This window comes from Anastrepha obliqua, chromosome 1, assembly GCF_027943255.1.
Source record: "Anastrepha obliqua isolate idAnaObli1 chromosome 1, idAnaObli1_1.0, whole genome shotgun sequence".
Taxonomy (NCBI): domain Eukaryota; kingdom Metazoa; phylum Arthropoda; class Insecta; order Diptera; family Tephritidae; genus Anastrepha; species Anastrepha obliqua.
This window is the reverse complement of record NC_072892.1, coordinates 108,694,632-108,711,345: the sequence shown is the minus strand read 5'-3', so window position 1 is coordinate 108,711,345 and position 16,714 is coordinate 108,694,632. Positions and strand designations below refer to the sequence as shown.

The window sequence follows — 16,714 nt, the reverse complement described above, 5'->3', positions numbered from 1 at the left end:
TTTGTGCCTCATTGTGTAGATGTTGTATGGGTGACATCAGGAGGCACCCGGTCGCTGTCCGAATGGCGGTATTCTGGCAAGTCTGAAGCTTTGTCCACTGCGAATCACTAGTGCCAGGCGACCAGACAGGCGCGGCATAGTTCAGAACCGGTCGGCCTATTGCTTTGAAAGTCGACAGCAACATTTCTTTGTCTTTGCCCCAAGTGCTGCCGGCAAGCGACTTGAGGACCTTGTTGCGATTCTGTACTTTCGTTGCAATAGCTGTTGTGTGCGCAGAGAAGGAGAGCAAGCTGTCAAAGGTTACACCCAAGATTTTGGGGTTATTCACAGTCGGAATTGGTGTGTCGTCGACTTTTACCTTAAGGGACAGTTTGACCTCCTTTGTCCAGGTGGTGAAAAGGGTCGCCGTGGACTTAGTGGGGGAAAGTTGGAGATTCCTCGCAGTGAAAAAGCGAGAAAGGTCGGTGAGGTAGTTGTTCACTTTGGAACACAGGCCATCGATGTCATTGCCCGACGCCATTATCGTGCAATCGTCAGCGTATGAGATCAGGGAAACTCCCGCTGGTGGTTAGGGGAGCTTCGAGATGTAGAAGTTAAAAAGCAAGGGTGAAAGGACACCACCCTGCGGTACGCCTTGCTTAATCTTCCTCTGCTTTGACATTTGATCTCGAAAAATCACTGACGAGTGTCGACCGCTCAGGTAGTTCGCGGACCACCTCTTCAGCCCTGGCGGGAGTGTCGACTGATAAATATCATCTAGTAGCGTGGAATGGCTGACTGTATCGAAAGCCTTCTTTACGTCCAACGCTACTAGGACAGTCCTCTCGCAGGGGCGGTTTTGGTTAAGCCCGCGATTTATCTGGGCGTTTATGGCGGTGAGTGCCGTGGTGGTGCTGTGCACTCGTCGGAAACCGTGCTGATGTGGGGCTGGGGCCAGGTGTGTCGTGTAGAGTGGAGTAGGAGGGCTTCAAGTGTCTTCACTACTGGGGAAAGGAGAGTTATCGGCCGATAAGACTCCCCTTGGTTGGCGGGTTTCCCGGGTTTCAATAGTGGGACCACTCTCCCTGCTTTCCACTTGTCAGGGATGATGAGAGTGGCCAGAGACAAATTGAAGACCCTTGTGAGGTATCCTACTCCCAGGGGTCCCAGATGCTTCAGCATCAGCGCGTTCAGTCCGTCAGGGCCAATGGCTTTCGATGATTTCGACTTGTTGATGGCCCCTTGAACCTCATCTTCGGAGAAAGTAAGTGGCGCACTGTCGTTCGTCAGTTTGTGCAGCCTTCTGGTGACACAACGTTTGGTTCTGTCGCCCGGAGGATGCAGTGTGAACAGCCGGCTAAAATAGCTCGCGCATCTCTTCGGTTCCGACGAAGTACAACCGTTGAAGGTGATGGCCACCTTGTCGTTGTGTTTCGTCGGGTTCGACAGGGACCTAACGGTGGACCAGAGCTTACTCACTCCGGAGGTGAGGTTACAAGTCTTCAGGTGCTCAGCCCATTTAGTCCGCTTGTGTTGGTTTACCAGTTGGCGGATCTCCAAATTGAGATCCCTTATGCGGGGATCCCCGGGATCGGCCTGGCGTAGGTGATCACGCTCGTTTGCTAAACTGGCTGCTTCTGCTGGGAAATGAGGACGGATGTCCTTATAACATCCAGCTGGGATGAAGCGAGCCGCAGCAGCTGTGAGCACCCTGCGGAATGCGCGTTCGCCAACGCGCACATCAGTGGGGATGGGAAGAGCGGCGAAGGTGTCCTCGGTGAATTCCGTGAAGCCGGCCCAATTAGCTTTTTTAAAGTTAAAATAGGACCGGTGATTCGCGGAAACGAAGTCGGCAGGTCTCTCAATCGAGACGATAATGGGCAAGTGGTCTGATGCAAGCGATAGCATAGGTCGCCACGTTATGCTATTTATCAGACCCGCGCTAGCTATTGTTAGGTCAGGCGAGCTGCTACAATTGCCCACTACCCTGGTGGGGGCGTCGTCGTTCACTGTGCTGAATGTCGAGTCGTCTATCTGCTCTGCCAATTGCTGTCCCCTACGATCATTTGGCAGGCTTGAATGCCAAAGATCGTGATGCGCATTAAAGTCACCTACAACCAATCGGTTTTCACCTCTGATGAGCGCATCTATATCAGGGTGATATCCTGCCGGGCAGCAGGTGACAGGGGGTATGTATATGTTAAAGATTTCGAGCTCGGAATCGCCTGACCGGACAGCTATGCCTTGACATTCTAAGGTGCTGTCCCTGGGGTCGATTCCTTCATCGATAAGACGATACTGCACAGTGTGGTGGACTATAAACGCTAGGCCACTACCGTTGTCTCGCTCGCGATCGTGTCTGTGCACGTTATAGCCATCCCTGGTGATCAGAGATGACCTAGCGTGCAACTTTGTTTCTTGGACCGCAGCTATTTTGATACTGTGCCGGCTCATGAAGTCGACTATCTCGTCGACCTTACTCGTAAGTCCGTTGCAGTTTAGCTGGAGAAGCTTGAAGCTTCTCGGTGAGGTCAGTGTAATCCGGGGGGTGAGGGACGCGTGGTGTTGTCTGCGTTGGGCCTGCTGCGCAATCCACTGTGGTTGTTGCGGCCTGATGGTGGTGGGCGGCCGCGCCTCCGGGGGCGGTAGTGGGTGCAGAGCTCTGCAGCAGGGGGCAACGTAGGCAGTTGTCCACTCACGGGTGGTGCGCAGGCCGGAACATCTCCGAAAATGGCACCAGCCACTGCGGGAATTGCATTGGACTGATGCCAGATTACGAGGTATTACGGTCTGACACACGGAACAGACTGTACGGGGGACCAGGAGCTGCTGGTTTGTCCCCGCACTGGGGTTGGAGCAGGAAGGGATGGGAGGGGTTGAAGGGGAGTTGTGTTGCTCCGATAGGCTCCTCACCGTGGAGGTGTGGGTTGTGGTGGCGGTTGGTAGTGCCGGCCTATCAGGGGGTGTGGTAGCCGTGGAGGCATCAGACGCCTGTTGGCGGGAGCAACACGTGGCCACATACCGTGTGGACCACTCCCTGTGCGACTTAAGGCCTGAGCAGGTCTTAAGGTGGCTCCACCCGTTGCACTTATTGCACCTAACCGAGGTGGAGTTCGGGTGGAGCCGTTGGTGGCAGACGCAGCAGTAGAATACCTCTGGCCCAGGGTTGGATTCGACTCCAGCCCTGAGGAGAAGTATTTGGAGCAGGTTTGCTGCGAGAGTTTGCTCCTGTGACGTAAGGGGTAGGGTGATATACGATACACTAGACAGGGCTAGTGTACTGGAGCGGCAGCCCTTGGTCGGGAAAAACCCGAGTCATTCCGGTAACGTAGAACCGGCTGCCATGGGAATGGGCGGATTTTGTGGTTTCCTTCGGTGTCAAAACCATCGCAGTTCTGCTTTTGTAAATCTTACTATAGGAGATACCCTGTTTCACGTAAAGATCAACAACATTTCGACCTCGACCAATATTTTTGGCAATTTGGCGATTTAAAAGTCCCTCTGAGATCGAGATATCGATTTGTCCTTTTTTCGCGATCTTTTAAACCTTTCTGTTTTCCAATTTTGCTAGAATTAAGAAGTTTTTGATCAAACAGTGAATGCTTAAAAAAAACGATCCTTTTTCACAAATATTGCAAGCACACTGAATATATCTATTCAGCTCCCACTTACTCGGCTACCCAGGGATAATACCACTAAAGTCATTAAATTTGAGAAGTTAAGAATTGAACTGGACGATAAAGTTAACTGGAGTACACCCGCACTTGAAAGGAAACTACAAGAGTGTACCCTGCACTGATATACAGGTGGCTCGATGACACCAGAATGCATGGGCGCTAGAATATATGGCTCCAGAACAAATCATTCTGTACCGATGAGTAGTTTTCCAAGCGAAGGTGTATGCCATCTGTCTAAGTGCAGTGATCAATTTAGACAGGAATCTCCGGAATGACCGTCTTGCATTCTGAGCGACAGTCAAGCCGCAATGTAATCCTGGGACGTCCTTGAGTGTATAGAGAAACTGAATTTGTTACGAACTACAATTGCATCCGGCTCATTGGGGTCCCAGGATACAGGGGTATAACTGGGAACGTAGTACGAACGCATTAGTTAGAGCGGCTGCCTCGTTACCAATAGGACCCGAGCCCTTCCTTGCTAGCCATTTGCACGGATTTGGATATGGTCCACTGACTCTTGTCGCTTCTGCGATAAATGTTCGGAGACTGCAATACACCTTCTCCATGAATGCGTCGCTTTAGCACGGAGACGGTTGAGACACCTCGGTCATTTGCAGCCAGAAGAAAGGCATACGTAGAACTCCCTTAATGAAGTAAAGTTCAATTCACTAGAGATCCGAAAAATTCCCTTGATCTAAGTTTTCGCACAAGAAAGGCAGAAGTTGTATAGCGAGCGGATAATGACTCATTCATCAATTCAAATAATTGGTAATTTTTAGTTAAAACAAAAAACAAGAAAAAATGGCTTCATTTCATTCAAATTTGTTTCCAAACCCCTTTGCAGAATACTATCAATTTCGAGAAAACATTTTAGAGATGGGATAAAGTTTATTACGGCTACATATCTTTACGGCAAATATGCCGGTAGTTTAACTCCTCCTTATCTAGAATAGTCTGCGAGCTACTTGATAAATTTATATTTTACATGCGAGGGAATCCTTACAGCACCAACCTTTGTACCTACCTTTGTAAAGGGTGCAATCTTTTTCTTTTTGTGTAGAATCATTCGTGACATTTATTTTTTGGCGCAACTGCGTCGTAATTCCGCCATCACCAATTTTGTGTGACTCGCTGGAGGGCTACGGTCGGTATCTCGTGAATAACTTTAGTAATGTTGGCTTCCAATGCCTCAATCGAAGCTGGTTCATCTACAAAGCATTTAAACTTTAAATATCTATACAAATAAAAAAAAGTTGTGATATCACACGATCTTGGTGGCCAATCCACTGGTCCGCGACGAGGGAAAAACTTCTCACCGAAACAACGACGCAATAAACCCATTGTTTCACGAGCTGTATGTCAAGTAGCGTCGTCTTGTAGAAACCAAATGTTGTGGAGATTACGGGCTTCAATTTCCGGTATCAAAAAGTGCTTTATCATGGCGCAATAGCGTTCGCTATTCTCTGTTATGAAGAAATATGGGCCGATATTTCCTCTAGCCCATAGGCCGCAACATACGGTTGTTGTCAATGGACGTTAAGGCTGTTTTTGAATGCCTTCGGGTTGCATTTCAGCCCAAATATGGCTGAAGAAATTATGTATTTAAATTAACAGTAGTCATGTGTGATCTGTCAAAATAACCCTATTGGAAAAAGTACCTCCAATCTGATCACCCTTTATATGCTCTCTTAATGTAGCCCTCTCTGTCCGGTCAACACGATCGAAACCGATCGTGTTTTGTGCCTAGCTTAATGATAAGCGTCGTCGTAGAAAAGTGAAGTTACTTTTAAAATTAGTTGTGCTCTTTAGAAATGAATTTGTAATATATGAATAGAAGTTTTATTCTAATGAATAAATTCCTTTTAATATTAAAACAAAATCATTCTTTCATTGGCTACCATTAATCGCATTAAATGAGAATTAAAATAAGGCCGCAGAGATAGTACACAATAACAAAGTAGCTGAATCTACCGATTGACCAGTAATATAAAAATGTCCAACAAGTCCAAAGTGTCCAAAAGTGTTCGGGTTTTACCAATCGGGTGCAAATGGCGACAACTGAATTAATTATAAATTCCAATGCAATCGATGTGTAGATGTCTTCAGACTATAATTTGCTTTCGGATTTCATTTACTTTACATAGCTTTTGACAACTTTTCAAACTTTTTAAATTAATATCTTTAAACTTATTTTACTGAAAAGGAAAATTAAAAAAGTTGATAGCACAGTGATTTGTAAAATGTAAACTTCTCTATTAAACACTAAATCCATTTTAAGTTGCGTACGTCAATTAGGCTGCTTTTGCCGCTGGCTTTGTATCTTCCGCATCAAGTTTTTTGATACGATTCAAGTTGACACACTCTTTGAAGGCAGCTACTTCACTGGCACATTTTAATGTCTGGCCGGGATTTGCGCGATAACAAGCGATTACTTGTGCCTTAAGCTCCTGACATGGTGGCAGTTGATGTATCGGAGGGGCTGTTGCAAAACGTTGACGAACATCTTCGACAGCTGATGAATATTCCTTTTCCATGATTACATTCGTCTTCTTCAATGTTTGTTCCAGATCGGCCAGACGCTGACGCCACATAGCATCGTTTTGTTTCAGTTCGGCCTCTTTTTGGCGTGCCATATCAGCTGCGGTAATTGTTGTACCACTTGGTGCTACGTAAACTGTTGGCGGTGCCTGATAAACCACTGTCGGTGGCACGACTGGTGCTGCAGCAGGTTTTACCGGTACGGGGCGCACTTCTTTTTTTGGAGGTGGTGGTAGTGGTTCCGAAGCTGCTGCAGCAGAAGCTGCATTTTCTTTGGCTGCAAATATAAGGTGATTTCGTTAGCCGGGTTTTGAAGTTTTCATTACAATTTTATATTCACAATTTGTTTTGCTGTGGTTGCATAATCAAAGAATATGACAATTATCAAGTATTACAAAGCCTTCCATTCTAGTTAATATCTTTCTGTACTTTTTTTCGCCGTGAATACTTTTTACATATATACCTTGCTTACTTATCCCTTTCTTCAGACGTTGCACAACTTCATCCGAAACATCGATAACTCCAGCGTTCGGGTTATCCATCGACACTGATCGAGGTTCAGTTGAATGAGCCGCTCCCATTTTATAATTATTCTGTTACCACTTCTCCGGATAAACTATTTCAGTTCAAATAGGTTTAATTTAGTTGTATCATAGGCAAAAATGGTAGCAAATAGGTAATAAAATGTGTTTTATTCACATACAATTCGAAATATCCCATCCACATATAAGAAGGCAAACTTGAACGGGTGCACGCACGACAAAAGTCATAATCAGCTGTTTTTCGGAACGTAAACCAAGGCGAATTCAGACATGCATAGTTCGCCTGCTTTATACTTTAGAGTTGCCGAATTATGCGAATCGAATAATTTCAATAGAAATCCTGCGTTTATATATCTATTTGTCATCTTAGTTACAGATTTCTTCCAGTACTATATGTATGAAATAAACTCCATCTTAAGCAATTACGTGTGTGGGCATTTTTTGCAAGCCTGTACTCTGTCTGTAATTTGGATTTGGAAAGGTCCGCATAGCAGATAAGTAATCTTTGACTAATTTAATTTTCTCATACGATTTCGATCACAGTTAAAAGTGCCAGGCATATAGTATATATATTGTAATTTTTGCTGCTTTTTGCTATTAAATATCAAATACCTAAGAAATCAAATAACTTATTGAATATAAATACGCAGCTTTTATTTTCATTGTCAAATAAACACAATCGAAATCGGTTATTAAGCTGCATATTAAATTCCGCACACGCAGGGCTTATTTTGTATCTTCATTCTTCTGAAGATTTAAAAATCTGCTTTGAGTTCAATGTTGCGAATAAACAAACGAGAGGAATGGAAGTTAATTGATTGCGCATCTTCAGTGAATGTCTTGGCAATGTTGCGATTGTGTTTAAAAAAGAAAATCTAGCGCCTATATACAAATATACATTTATAAATTTGCTGCATTAAAAATCTTAAGTTTTTGTTGTCTTACAGGAAGGTTTCGTGCAAGACGTATCTGTAGAAGGTTGTGTGATTGGAGTAGTGGATTTCCTCTTCTTCCAATAGCCTTTAATTTAGATATGTGAGTAAAACGGAATGGCAAAAAGTCGCTGTGTTGCGAATGCGCGACTATATTGATTTTTTTTATTTTTCATATATCCATTCCTCTATTCTCTTTGCCTTGACAGTTATGATGTAAAAAATGTTGTTGTTGATTGAATGCCACCACCTTGAATGGATTCGCCTTCGTTTCTCGGCTTGTTGATTTTTTGTTTTGGTGTCTCTGATTTCGCATTCCTTCTGTGTTTTCTTTTCTTTCATTCCTCTTCCGTTTATTTGTGGAGAACGTTTGTTTGCCGCGAATTTCGCTCAAGTTTGTTTTTAAACAAAATATTAAATAATTCGTCCAGCCATTTGGTAGAATGCCTTTTTTTGATTTAAATTTTGAAAATCAGTAATCGAGCATGGAGGCCATCCCCAGACTAAAGAAGAGAGGTTCGCTAACTTTGGGACGACGTCAGAAAGGAGATGGTATGACACGTTTATTAAATAATTTACAAGATATTTTACCGAATTTTTATTATTACTATTTATTTGACCGTCAGCATCACCCCACATTCCGCAAACAAAGACGCGGTCTGCAGCAATTGCCAACAACACTAATGAAAATGATAGTAATCTTTTGAGGACACCTAAATCAATAAGTTCCGATGGTGGCATCGAATGTACGCCGCCTCACAAGAAAATCAATTTAGATGACAGCATTGAGGAGTATTCGCCAAAATGTTTCGATGCTAGCTTTTCGCCTAGTTATTTACTTTCACAGACACTTTCATCAGGCAGCCCAGAAGTCGGTTGGAAATGGGGACGTCGATCTGTAGATGAACGAAGAGAAACGTCTGTCTCTACACCAGACTCTGCATATGCGGCAGATAGTAGTTTCACTTCAGCTGGTTCCAGTAGTACTGAGGTAATAAATGCTATTGAACGCATACGTAGCGAATCACATAACCATCGCTTTGCCTATGAAATGCGAAAAGAAGAACAGCGCCGAAAACGTGAGCTACAAATGCGGCGTGCCGAAAAGCTACATGCAGATGAATTGCTTAAGCAACGCTGCGCAAAACTAGAAGAAGAACTGCGTGAAGCTGAAAAACGTCGAAGGCGAGATATTGAAAAGAAGACACAATCGCAAACACAACCCCAAAAACCTGAAACGATATCCAATCATGAAGTTGCACCAGTGCAGTCGGAAACGGTAGCTGATTTACATGCGATCGGTGATGCATTTGCTAATGCCAACGACACTTTGAGTGATTTCTTTAATGATTCCGACTCTGACGGTATATTACTGCAAGCTACACAACAGGTAGAATCCAAAATCGTAGAGCTAACCCAAAAGTCCCCTGCAGAAGTTACTGCATCGGGAATGGATACAAATAGTTCGTCAATAAAGAAAAGTGATTTAGAATTAGGAAACCTAAAGTTGTCAAAGGAAGTACCTGCTTCAGAGCGACAGGAAAAACGCTCATCGCTCTATATGAAATTCCTTGAGGATGACTTGTCTGATGACTGTTTTTTCTCCCTCGACGAAGTAATTTTGCAAGCAACTCAGCAAGGAAATAAATCACGCAACAATTTTCAACGCTACAATTCCATGCCCACTAAAACTTTAACCACCTTATCTACTGGCACGGCCGCATTAGGTAAAACAGCAACAACGAAAACAACATCCACAACTACGCGTGATAGCAAGCCGACTACGTTAACCAATGCAGCAGTTTCTGCGCCAAAAATTAAAAGGCATGCTAGTTCACATGTACTCAATCCAACCTCGAGCGATGCCTACACTTGTAAGTAATGATTCCTAATAAATATATTAAAATCGAGAGAGGGGGTAAGGATAATAGATTAGAAGGTTTGCCCGTCCCAAGAAATGTAACTTCGGCTGTTACGCCATTGGGGATATGGCAGCAAAATTGTATTCTTCCTTTCAAATCAGTCGCCCCCAATATCAACGAAGTAACATTTACATTGGCTGTGTTGATTTTTCCTTATATCGCCGACACAATCTCAATTTTGTTGTAAACAAACCGCTGCCACATCTATTACATCTGCCAATCAGCTGATTTCTTCAAAATCACTGCGAGCCGGTTAATCGTCTGATTCTCTTCATCGAGTTATAGGGGGTGGTTTAAGTGAAGATTTGGTTAGTATAGTGCGCGCATTCTTCAGATATAAAATAAACGCTGGCTCTGTTCTAGATAAGTAGAAGTTTAATCTACTCCAATATCCATATTGTGGTTATGCAGTGTGGCATGGGTCTCACGAGACAAATCTTGCTCTTCATGTGCGATAAAAGCAGTCATGGGGAACGAGTGTAATTAACTTTTGGAGTTTTGGAGTTCAGTATATTTCCCGAATAACTTTGCTATCTGATTTAATTTACAGTCTCTAAGTTAGTAAACATATCAAATAACAATGACAACTGCATTCATATATGTGTGTATGTTTTATTTTTTTTTGCCATCGCAGATCGCGATCGTCAATCGTATAACAGGAAGTAAACTATCGACCTTACCTAAGGCAGCGCACATGGGTTGATCCTGATAGCTGACTGATAACTATTTTGATTAAGACGATATAATACATAAGTACCTTCCTACACTTTTTAAAATAAGCCGTTTGAATAAATTATTAGTCTGGATATTTCTAAAAGTACGCGTAGGTTTAAACTTTATGATAATATTTTAGTATTTGTTTGTTATGCCTATCCTTCACTTCAAAGTGAAAGTAATTTTTTAGAATCAGCCTTATTGTTATATGACAGAAAAATATTAGTGTTGCTGGTTTTGTGCAAATGTATACGAGAATTATCAAAAATTCAGGATTGACTGGGCAAAAAATGAGCCTAATTTATACTTAAGTACTCGCGAATTATAGCTCTAAAGTTGCAGTAGTACGTAAAAAAGCTTTATTTGAGATGAATATCTTTTTTGATTTAAATAATAATTTGCTTTTTTATACCTTTTTTTTAAATAACAAAATATAATGCTTTGTCGACTCAATGCAGAGACTCCGCTTAAATTTTCATGAGCACAATCTTTTGCTGTAAAAACTGCAAACAAACATATGTATATCTTTTCCATTTCCATTTGACTTGAGGCCAGTAGTAAAACCTTAAGATACATTTGTATGTATTTAAGTGTCAATTTGTTAAGTCGTTTTTTCACACTTAGCTCTTACAACTCATCAAAAAATTTCCATATATTTTCTTTCAAGTTAGAAATATTTTATTAATTTGGGATTTAATTTTTATTTGTTAAAAAAAATGCATAACTAATAGTTCACACTGAACCATTTTCGGCAACTTCATAGTGCGAAGTTTCATTTTTAAGCGGTGCTATTTTTTGGTAAAATTTGTTTAATCAAGGCATGTGAAAAACAAAAAAATTTAATTAATTTCTTTACCTATAAAACTCAATCATCAATGGAAATTAAAGAAAAATAAACTTTTCAGTATTTTGGAACTCATTTTATTATTGTTTTTCTCTTTATTTGGTTTGTCAACTTTTCTAACATTTTCTTCAAAAAGTGAAAGCAGCCAGGGTGCATTCAAGGCCTGGCCTCTTACAGGGCGGGCCATATAACGTTTGCTTTTTGAACCACCTATTTTTTTGAGAATGGTAACACAAATGACATGTCAAATGTGTTCATAAATTACTTAAAGGTTTGACATTTACGAAATGGGACGCTATACGCTTGAACAAAATTGGGAAATATTGAAAACCTATTTCCAAAGTGGTGAGTCTTCTTCTTTCTGATTTTCATATCGGTGGCTACATCAATAAGCAAAATTGTCGGATTTGGGGCTCAGAAAACCCACACGTTACTGTAGAGAAGCAAATGCATCCACAACGAGTCACTGTTTGGTCCGGTTTTTGGTCTGGCGGCATCATCGGGCCATTTTTTTTTTCGAAAATGAGCGAGGAGCCGCGGTTACAGTAAATGGCGAACATTATCGTGACATGCTCAACGAGTTGTTCCCAAAAATTGAAGAGGTTGACATGGACGACATTTGGTTTCAACAGGACGGTGCAACTTGTCACACTGCCAAAGTTATACTCGAATTTTTGGCTACCGTTTTTGAAAACCGAATAATCAGCCGAAATTCCGATATCCATTGGCCGCCTCGGAGCTGTGATTTAAGCCCGTTGGACTATTTTTTGTGGGGAGCCGTTAAGGACAAATGCTATGCGAACCATTCAGAGACGATTGATGCTTTAAAAAACGAAATCGAAGTTGCCATTCATGAAATTGGAGCCCAAACAATCGAAAATGTGCTTAAAAATTGGGTTGATCGAATGGCCTACTGTAAAGCTAGTCGTGGCAGACATTTGAACAATATTATATTTCATTCATAAATGACAATGTTCAATCTTCAAAATAAAAATAAAAGTTTGAAAAAATATTAATTCGTTTTTTTTTATAGCCGATTCAAAAAGCAAATTTTACATGGCCTGCACTTAAAACAACCTAACAAAAAACGACTTTACCCACTCCTCCGGTGTTCAGTGGCCATAGTAACAGAAGCTTAGTAAAATAGAAACTACAAACCACGTTTTTCGAAAGACGCGCCTAGATGTTGGTTTAAATAAAACTTGTAAAAATGTAGATTCTTTTTTGAGGTTTCATATTTTTTATTCAAAAATAATGGTAAAAAACAGCCAGCTTTTACTTTTATTTCGTCGATCAAAAAAAAGCAGTTTATATTTTCCTAAAATTATACAGTCTAACACGCAGTCCTTTTACCTTTTATTTCTGACAAAAACAAAAAAAACACAAATGCAAACTAAATTTTAACTTTTATTTTTTAACCGAAAAAATAGAAGTCAGATTCTAATTTTATTTTTGTCAAACCAAAAAAAAAATTTAAAGCAAGTCTTAAATATATATTTGACTGAAAAAATAAAACTCCAATTTTCGTTTTACTATTGACAAAAAAAAGTCAGATTTTAATTTTTATTTTTGACAAAAAAATTAAGTCAGATTTTAGTTTTTATTTTTGACAAAAAACTGAAAGTCATATCTTAATTTTATTTTCGACCAAAAAATAAAAGTCAGATTTTAATTTACATTAAATTTGACTGAAAAAACAAAAGTCAAATTTAATTTAAATTTTTTACAAAACCAAAAAATTAAGGGAAAGTTTTTTAAATATATATTTGACTGAAAAAATAAAAGTCCATTTTTCGTTTTACTGTTGACAAAAACAAAGTCAGAGTTTTGTTTTTATTTTTGAAAAAAAAGTAAGTCAGATTTTAATTTTTATTTTTGACAAAAAATGTAGGTCAGATTTTAATTTATATATTTGACAAAAAAAAAATAAAATAAAAGTCATATCTTAATTTTATTTTCGACCAAAAAATAAAAACCAGATTTTAATTTATATATTTGGCTGAAAAAACAAGGGTCAAATTTAATTTTTATTTTTTACAAAACGAAAAAATTAAGGGCAAGTTTTTTAAATATAATATATATTTGACTAAAAAACTAAAAGTCCAATTTTCGTTTTACTGTTGACAAAAACAAATCAGAGTTTTTTTTATTTTTGACAAAAAAAAGTAAGTCAGATTTTAATTTTTATTTTTGACAAAAAAAGTAGGTCAGATTTTAATTTATATATTTGACAAAAAAAAAAAATAAAAGTCATATCTTAATTTTATTTTCGACCAAAAAATAATAGTCAGATTTTAATTTACATTAAATTTGACTGAAAAAACAAAAGTCAAATTTAATTTTTATTTTTTACAAAACGAAAAAATTAAGGGCAAGTTTTTTAAATATACATATATTTGACTAAAAAACTAAAAGTCCAATTTTCGTTTTACTGTTGACAAAAAACATATCAGAGTTTTTTTTTTATTTTTGACAAAAAAAAGTAAGTCAGATTTCAATTTTTATTTTTGACAAAAAAAGTAGGTCAGATTGTAATTTATATATTTGACAAAAAAAAAAGTCATATCTTAATTTTATTTTCGACCAAAAAATAAAAACCAGATTTTAATTTATATACTTGACTATTATTTTTAAAAGTCAGATTTGAAATTTTATTTTTGGCCAAAAAAAGTCAATTTCCAAATATGTTTGAAATTACGAAATTGTTTTTTGCAAAAATGTTTTATTCCAAAAGAAATTTAATACTAAAAAAAAAAATGTATATGTATTATATAAGATTAGAATAGTTTTTAAAAAAATAACAAAATTAGGTTACTCCACATAATTGTGCTGCATGAAGTAGATATTTCGAATTGATTTAATTTTTGGAGAATAAGGCTCTCAGAATTCCCTATAATGTAGAAAATATTTTTTTTTGCGAATCTGCTGTGTTGTGTACACACATATAAATGTAAATATTTTTTTATATTGAAGATATTTTATGCTTTTTATTTACATAATATTTTACAAGCAAAATTAAATATAAAATATATTTAAAATTGCTATTCCTTTCCCAGTACAGCAACTGCACGAAAACCATTTGACCCAATGCAAAGCAATTATACGTAAAATTTTAAGACGGGAAGCCGTCAAGAGGCGCTTGTGTAAATGCAATACTTTTGGTTTTAGAAGATAAAGTGCCGAATAAATTCAAATTTCGTTGGTGCATTTTTCAATTGCAATAATATTTTTGTACTCCAAATACGTGTTCATTATTTATCACTGCTTTGCTTCGATTTTTTTTAACTTCTCATATTCATTGTTCTATTGATTTGTATTGATTTATCGTGTTTGATTTGTGTGATAAAGCGATTTTTGTATTATACATAAAAATATATAATTACTGGTGTACTGTTATAATAAACTGACAAATAAATATTGTGGAAAATGAATATGTAAGTGTTTGTGTGCTTAATTGAATTCATGTAAAAAAATCAGCCAAATCTAGCATCTTCGGAAATCTGAAGGATTCTCTCCTTTTTTTGTTCTTCGTTTGGCTTTTAGGTGCTTTAGGAGCTGTAAATTGTCCCGCGTCACAATGCGTTTTAGGTACCTAGACTGAAATCGGGGCGGATCAAAAATGCAGAACTCTTTTGAATAGCGTCTGCACTTAGGTCTCTGCAGGCTTAATTTGTGTTTCTAGGAAGCAAACACGGAAAAGAGGTCGCCGATGAGTTAGAAGTTTTTTGTTTTTTTATTAACTGAAACGATGATTAGATTCCACCCACAAAGGGGTTGATTAAAATGAAAAAAGAAAAGTAAAATTTACCTTCTACCCTACTACGTATGGAGGCGGAACTCATATGATCTGAATATAATCTAAGGAGAAACTCCAAAGTGTTACGTAAATCCAAGCCTTCTCCTGTGGGGCTCGTCGCTGACGTATTGACCTCCATGGAGAGCTGGGAATAACTTAAATGAATACTGCAAAAACTGTAATAATGAAAATGAACAAGACACATCTTCTGTAAAGATAACTAAATATTGTAGTTTTACTGAGTAAACTAAGTACCACGCTGGTAGCCGTTAGCCCGGGTTCATTGCCCGCTCATAAAACATCAAAATTCTGGCAAAATTCTTTTTTTCTGTCAGCTGTTGCGCTTTAGCCTAAGAAATGTGTGCTGTCCGGAGGTGACATAAAACTGTAAGTTGCTCCATGGGACAAAATCAAGGCGAAAAGAGTTTGACCAAACACCTACCATAAGATCTTAACGCCAACTATATACAGGAGGGCCCACCTGGCGTTTGGAATCTAATTAGGCTATAAATAGGAAATTGTTTAACGCATTTAACATTTTCGAAAAAATGGCTAATGGTGCCACCCGACGACTACGACGACCTATGAATCGTTCCCACGACAGCCGGTTCTACGTAACCGGAACGACCCGGATTTATATCCGGCCAAGGATTGTCACTTCAGCGGCATTCCTCGTATATGCTCGGGGAATGTTTATGCTGCTACAACAACACGACCTATGCATTTTTCGAACTTTAAATGCGGCTATTCTGTTTGATAACATTGCCGCGGTGATCAGTTTAGAGGCATCGGATTTTAAATTGAAATAAAATAACGAAAATTCAAACTGGTTTATTAGTTTTGTGTAGAATCATTCATGATATTTATTTTTTGGCGCAACTGCGTCGTAATTCGGCCATCCGTAAACACCAATTTTGTGTGACTCGCTGGAGGACTTCGGTCGGTATCTCGTGAATAACTTTAATAATGTTGACATGCAATGCCTCAATCGAAGCGGTTTATCCACAAAGCAAACTCGCCACAAATAAAACTACCTGACGATATTGGTGGCCAATCCACTGGTCCGAGAGGAAAGATAAGTTGTTCACCGAAACAACAATACAGCAAATCCATTGATTCAATTGCTGCACGGGCTGTATGGCAAGTAGCGCTGTCTTGTTGAACCAGCGCTGTGTTGTTGTGGAGATCACGGACTTCAATTTGCGACATCAAAAAGTCGTTTATCATGGCGCGATATCGTTCGCCATTCACTGTTACATTGGCGCCAGCCTGGTCTTTGAAAAAATATAAGCCGATGATTCCTCCAGTCCATAGGTCGCACCAAACGGCTGGATGTAATGGCTGTTTTTGAGTAGCTTCGAGTTACTCTTCAATCTAAATGCGGTAATTTTGGTTATTGACGTAGTTATTAAGCCAAAAATGAGCCTCATCGCTGAACACCATAAGTTGGCCAGAGCGCGCGAAGGACATTTCACGTTGTTGAGGCGTAAGTCTTTTCACGATGAAATGTCGATGAGTGCTGAAAAATATTATATGTACTATATATTTAGTTTGACCGTAGTCACGCGTGATCTGTCAAGCAAACCCTATAGGAAGTATCTCCAATCTGATCACCCTTTATGTAATTTTTAGGTAAAAATGGTCATTTGCAACGAATCGCTTGCCAATCCATTAGGCGAACTTTGCTTTAGCGAAAAGCGATCCCTTTTGTAAATGCTCAACTATAAAATAAACATCTGTCATAATAAGAAAATCGATAGTTCAAATTTC

The 16,714-nt window shown here is 39.1% G+C and overlaps 2 protein-coding genes across 4 annotated transcripts; one reads left to right on the top strand and one right to left on the bottom strand.

Annotated features, from left to right (window-relative positions):
- Window positions 1-5,741: 5,741 nt before the first annotated feature.
- Window positions 5,742-6,986, bottom strand: LOC129235501 (MICOS complex subunit MIC25). Of its 2 annotated transcripts, XM_054869372.1 has the most exons (3): window positions 6,898-6,986; window positions 6,658-6,810; window positions 5,742-6,471 (listed from the first exon to the last, which is right to left on the bottom strand). In XM_054869372.1, the coding sequence occupies exons 2-3, from the start codon at window positions 6,773-6,775 to the stop codon at window positions 5,948-5,950; spliced, it is 642 nt and encodes a 213-aa protein (XP_054725347.1). In that variant the 5' UTR covers window positions 6,776-6,810; window positions 6,898-6,986; the 3' UTR covers window positions 5,742-5,947. The 2 variants fall into 2 exon arrangements, with proteins under 2 accessions (XP_054725347.1, XP_054725345.1); XM_054869370.1 differs by having other exon boundaries at window positions 6,658-6,961.
- A 1,039-nt stretch (window positions 6,987-8,025) lies between these two features.
- On the top strand, window positions 8,026-14,486 carry LOC129235500 (uncharacterized). Of its 2 annotated transcripts, none has more exons than XM_054869368.1 (3): window positions 8,026-8,220; window positions 8,295-9,542; window positions 14,205-14,486. In XM_054869368.1, exons 1-3 carry the CDS (start codon window positions 8,154-8,156, stop codon window positions 14,321-14,323), a joined length of 1,434 nt encoding a protein of 477 aa, XP_054725343.1. In that variant the 5' UTR covers window positions 8,026-8,153; the 3' UTR covers window positions 14,324-14,486. The 2 variants fall into 2 exon arrangements, with proteins under 2 accessions (XP_054725343.1, XP_054725344.1); XM_054869369.1 differs by lacking the exon at window positions 14,205-14,486 and adding an exon at window positions 10,225-11,223.
- The last annotated feature ends 2,228 nt before the right edge of the window (window positions 14,487-16,714 follow it).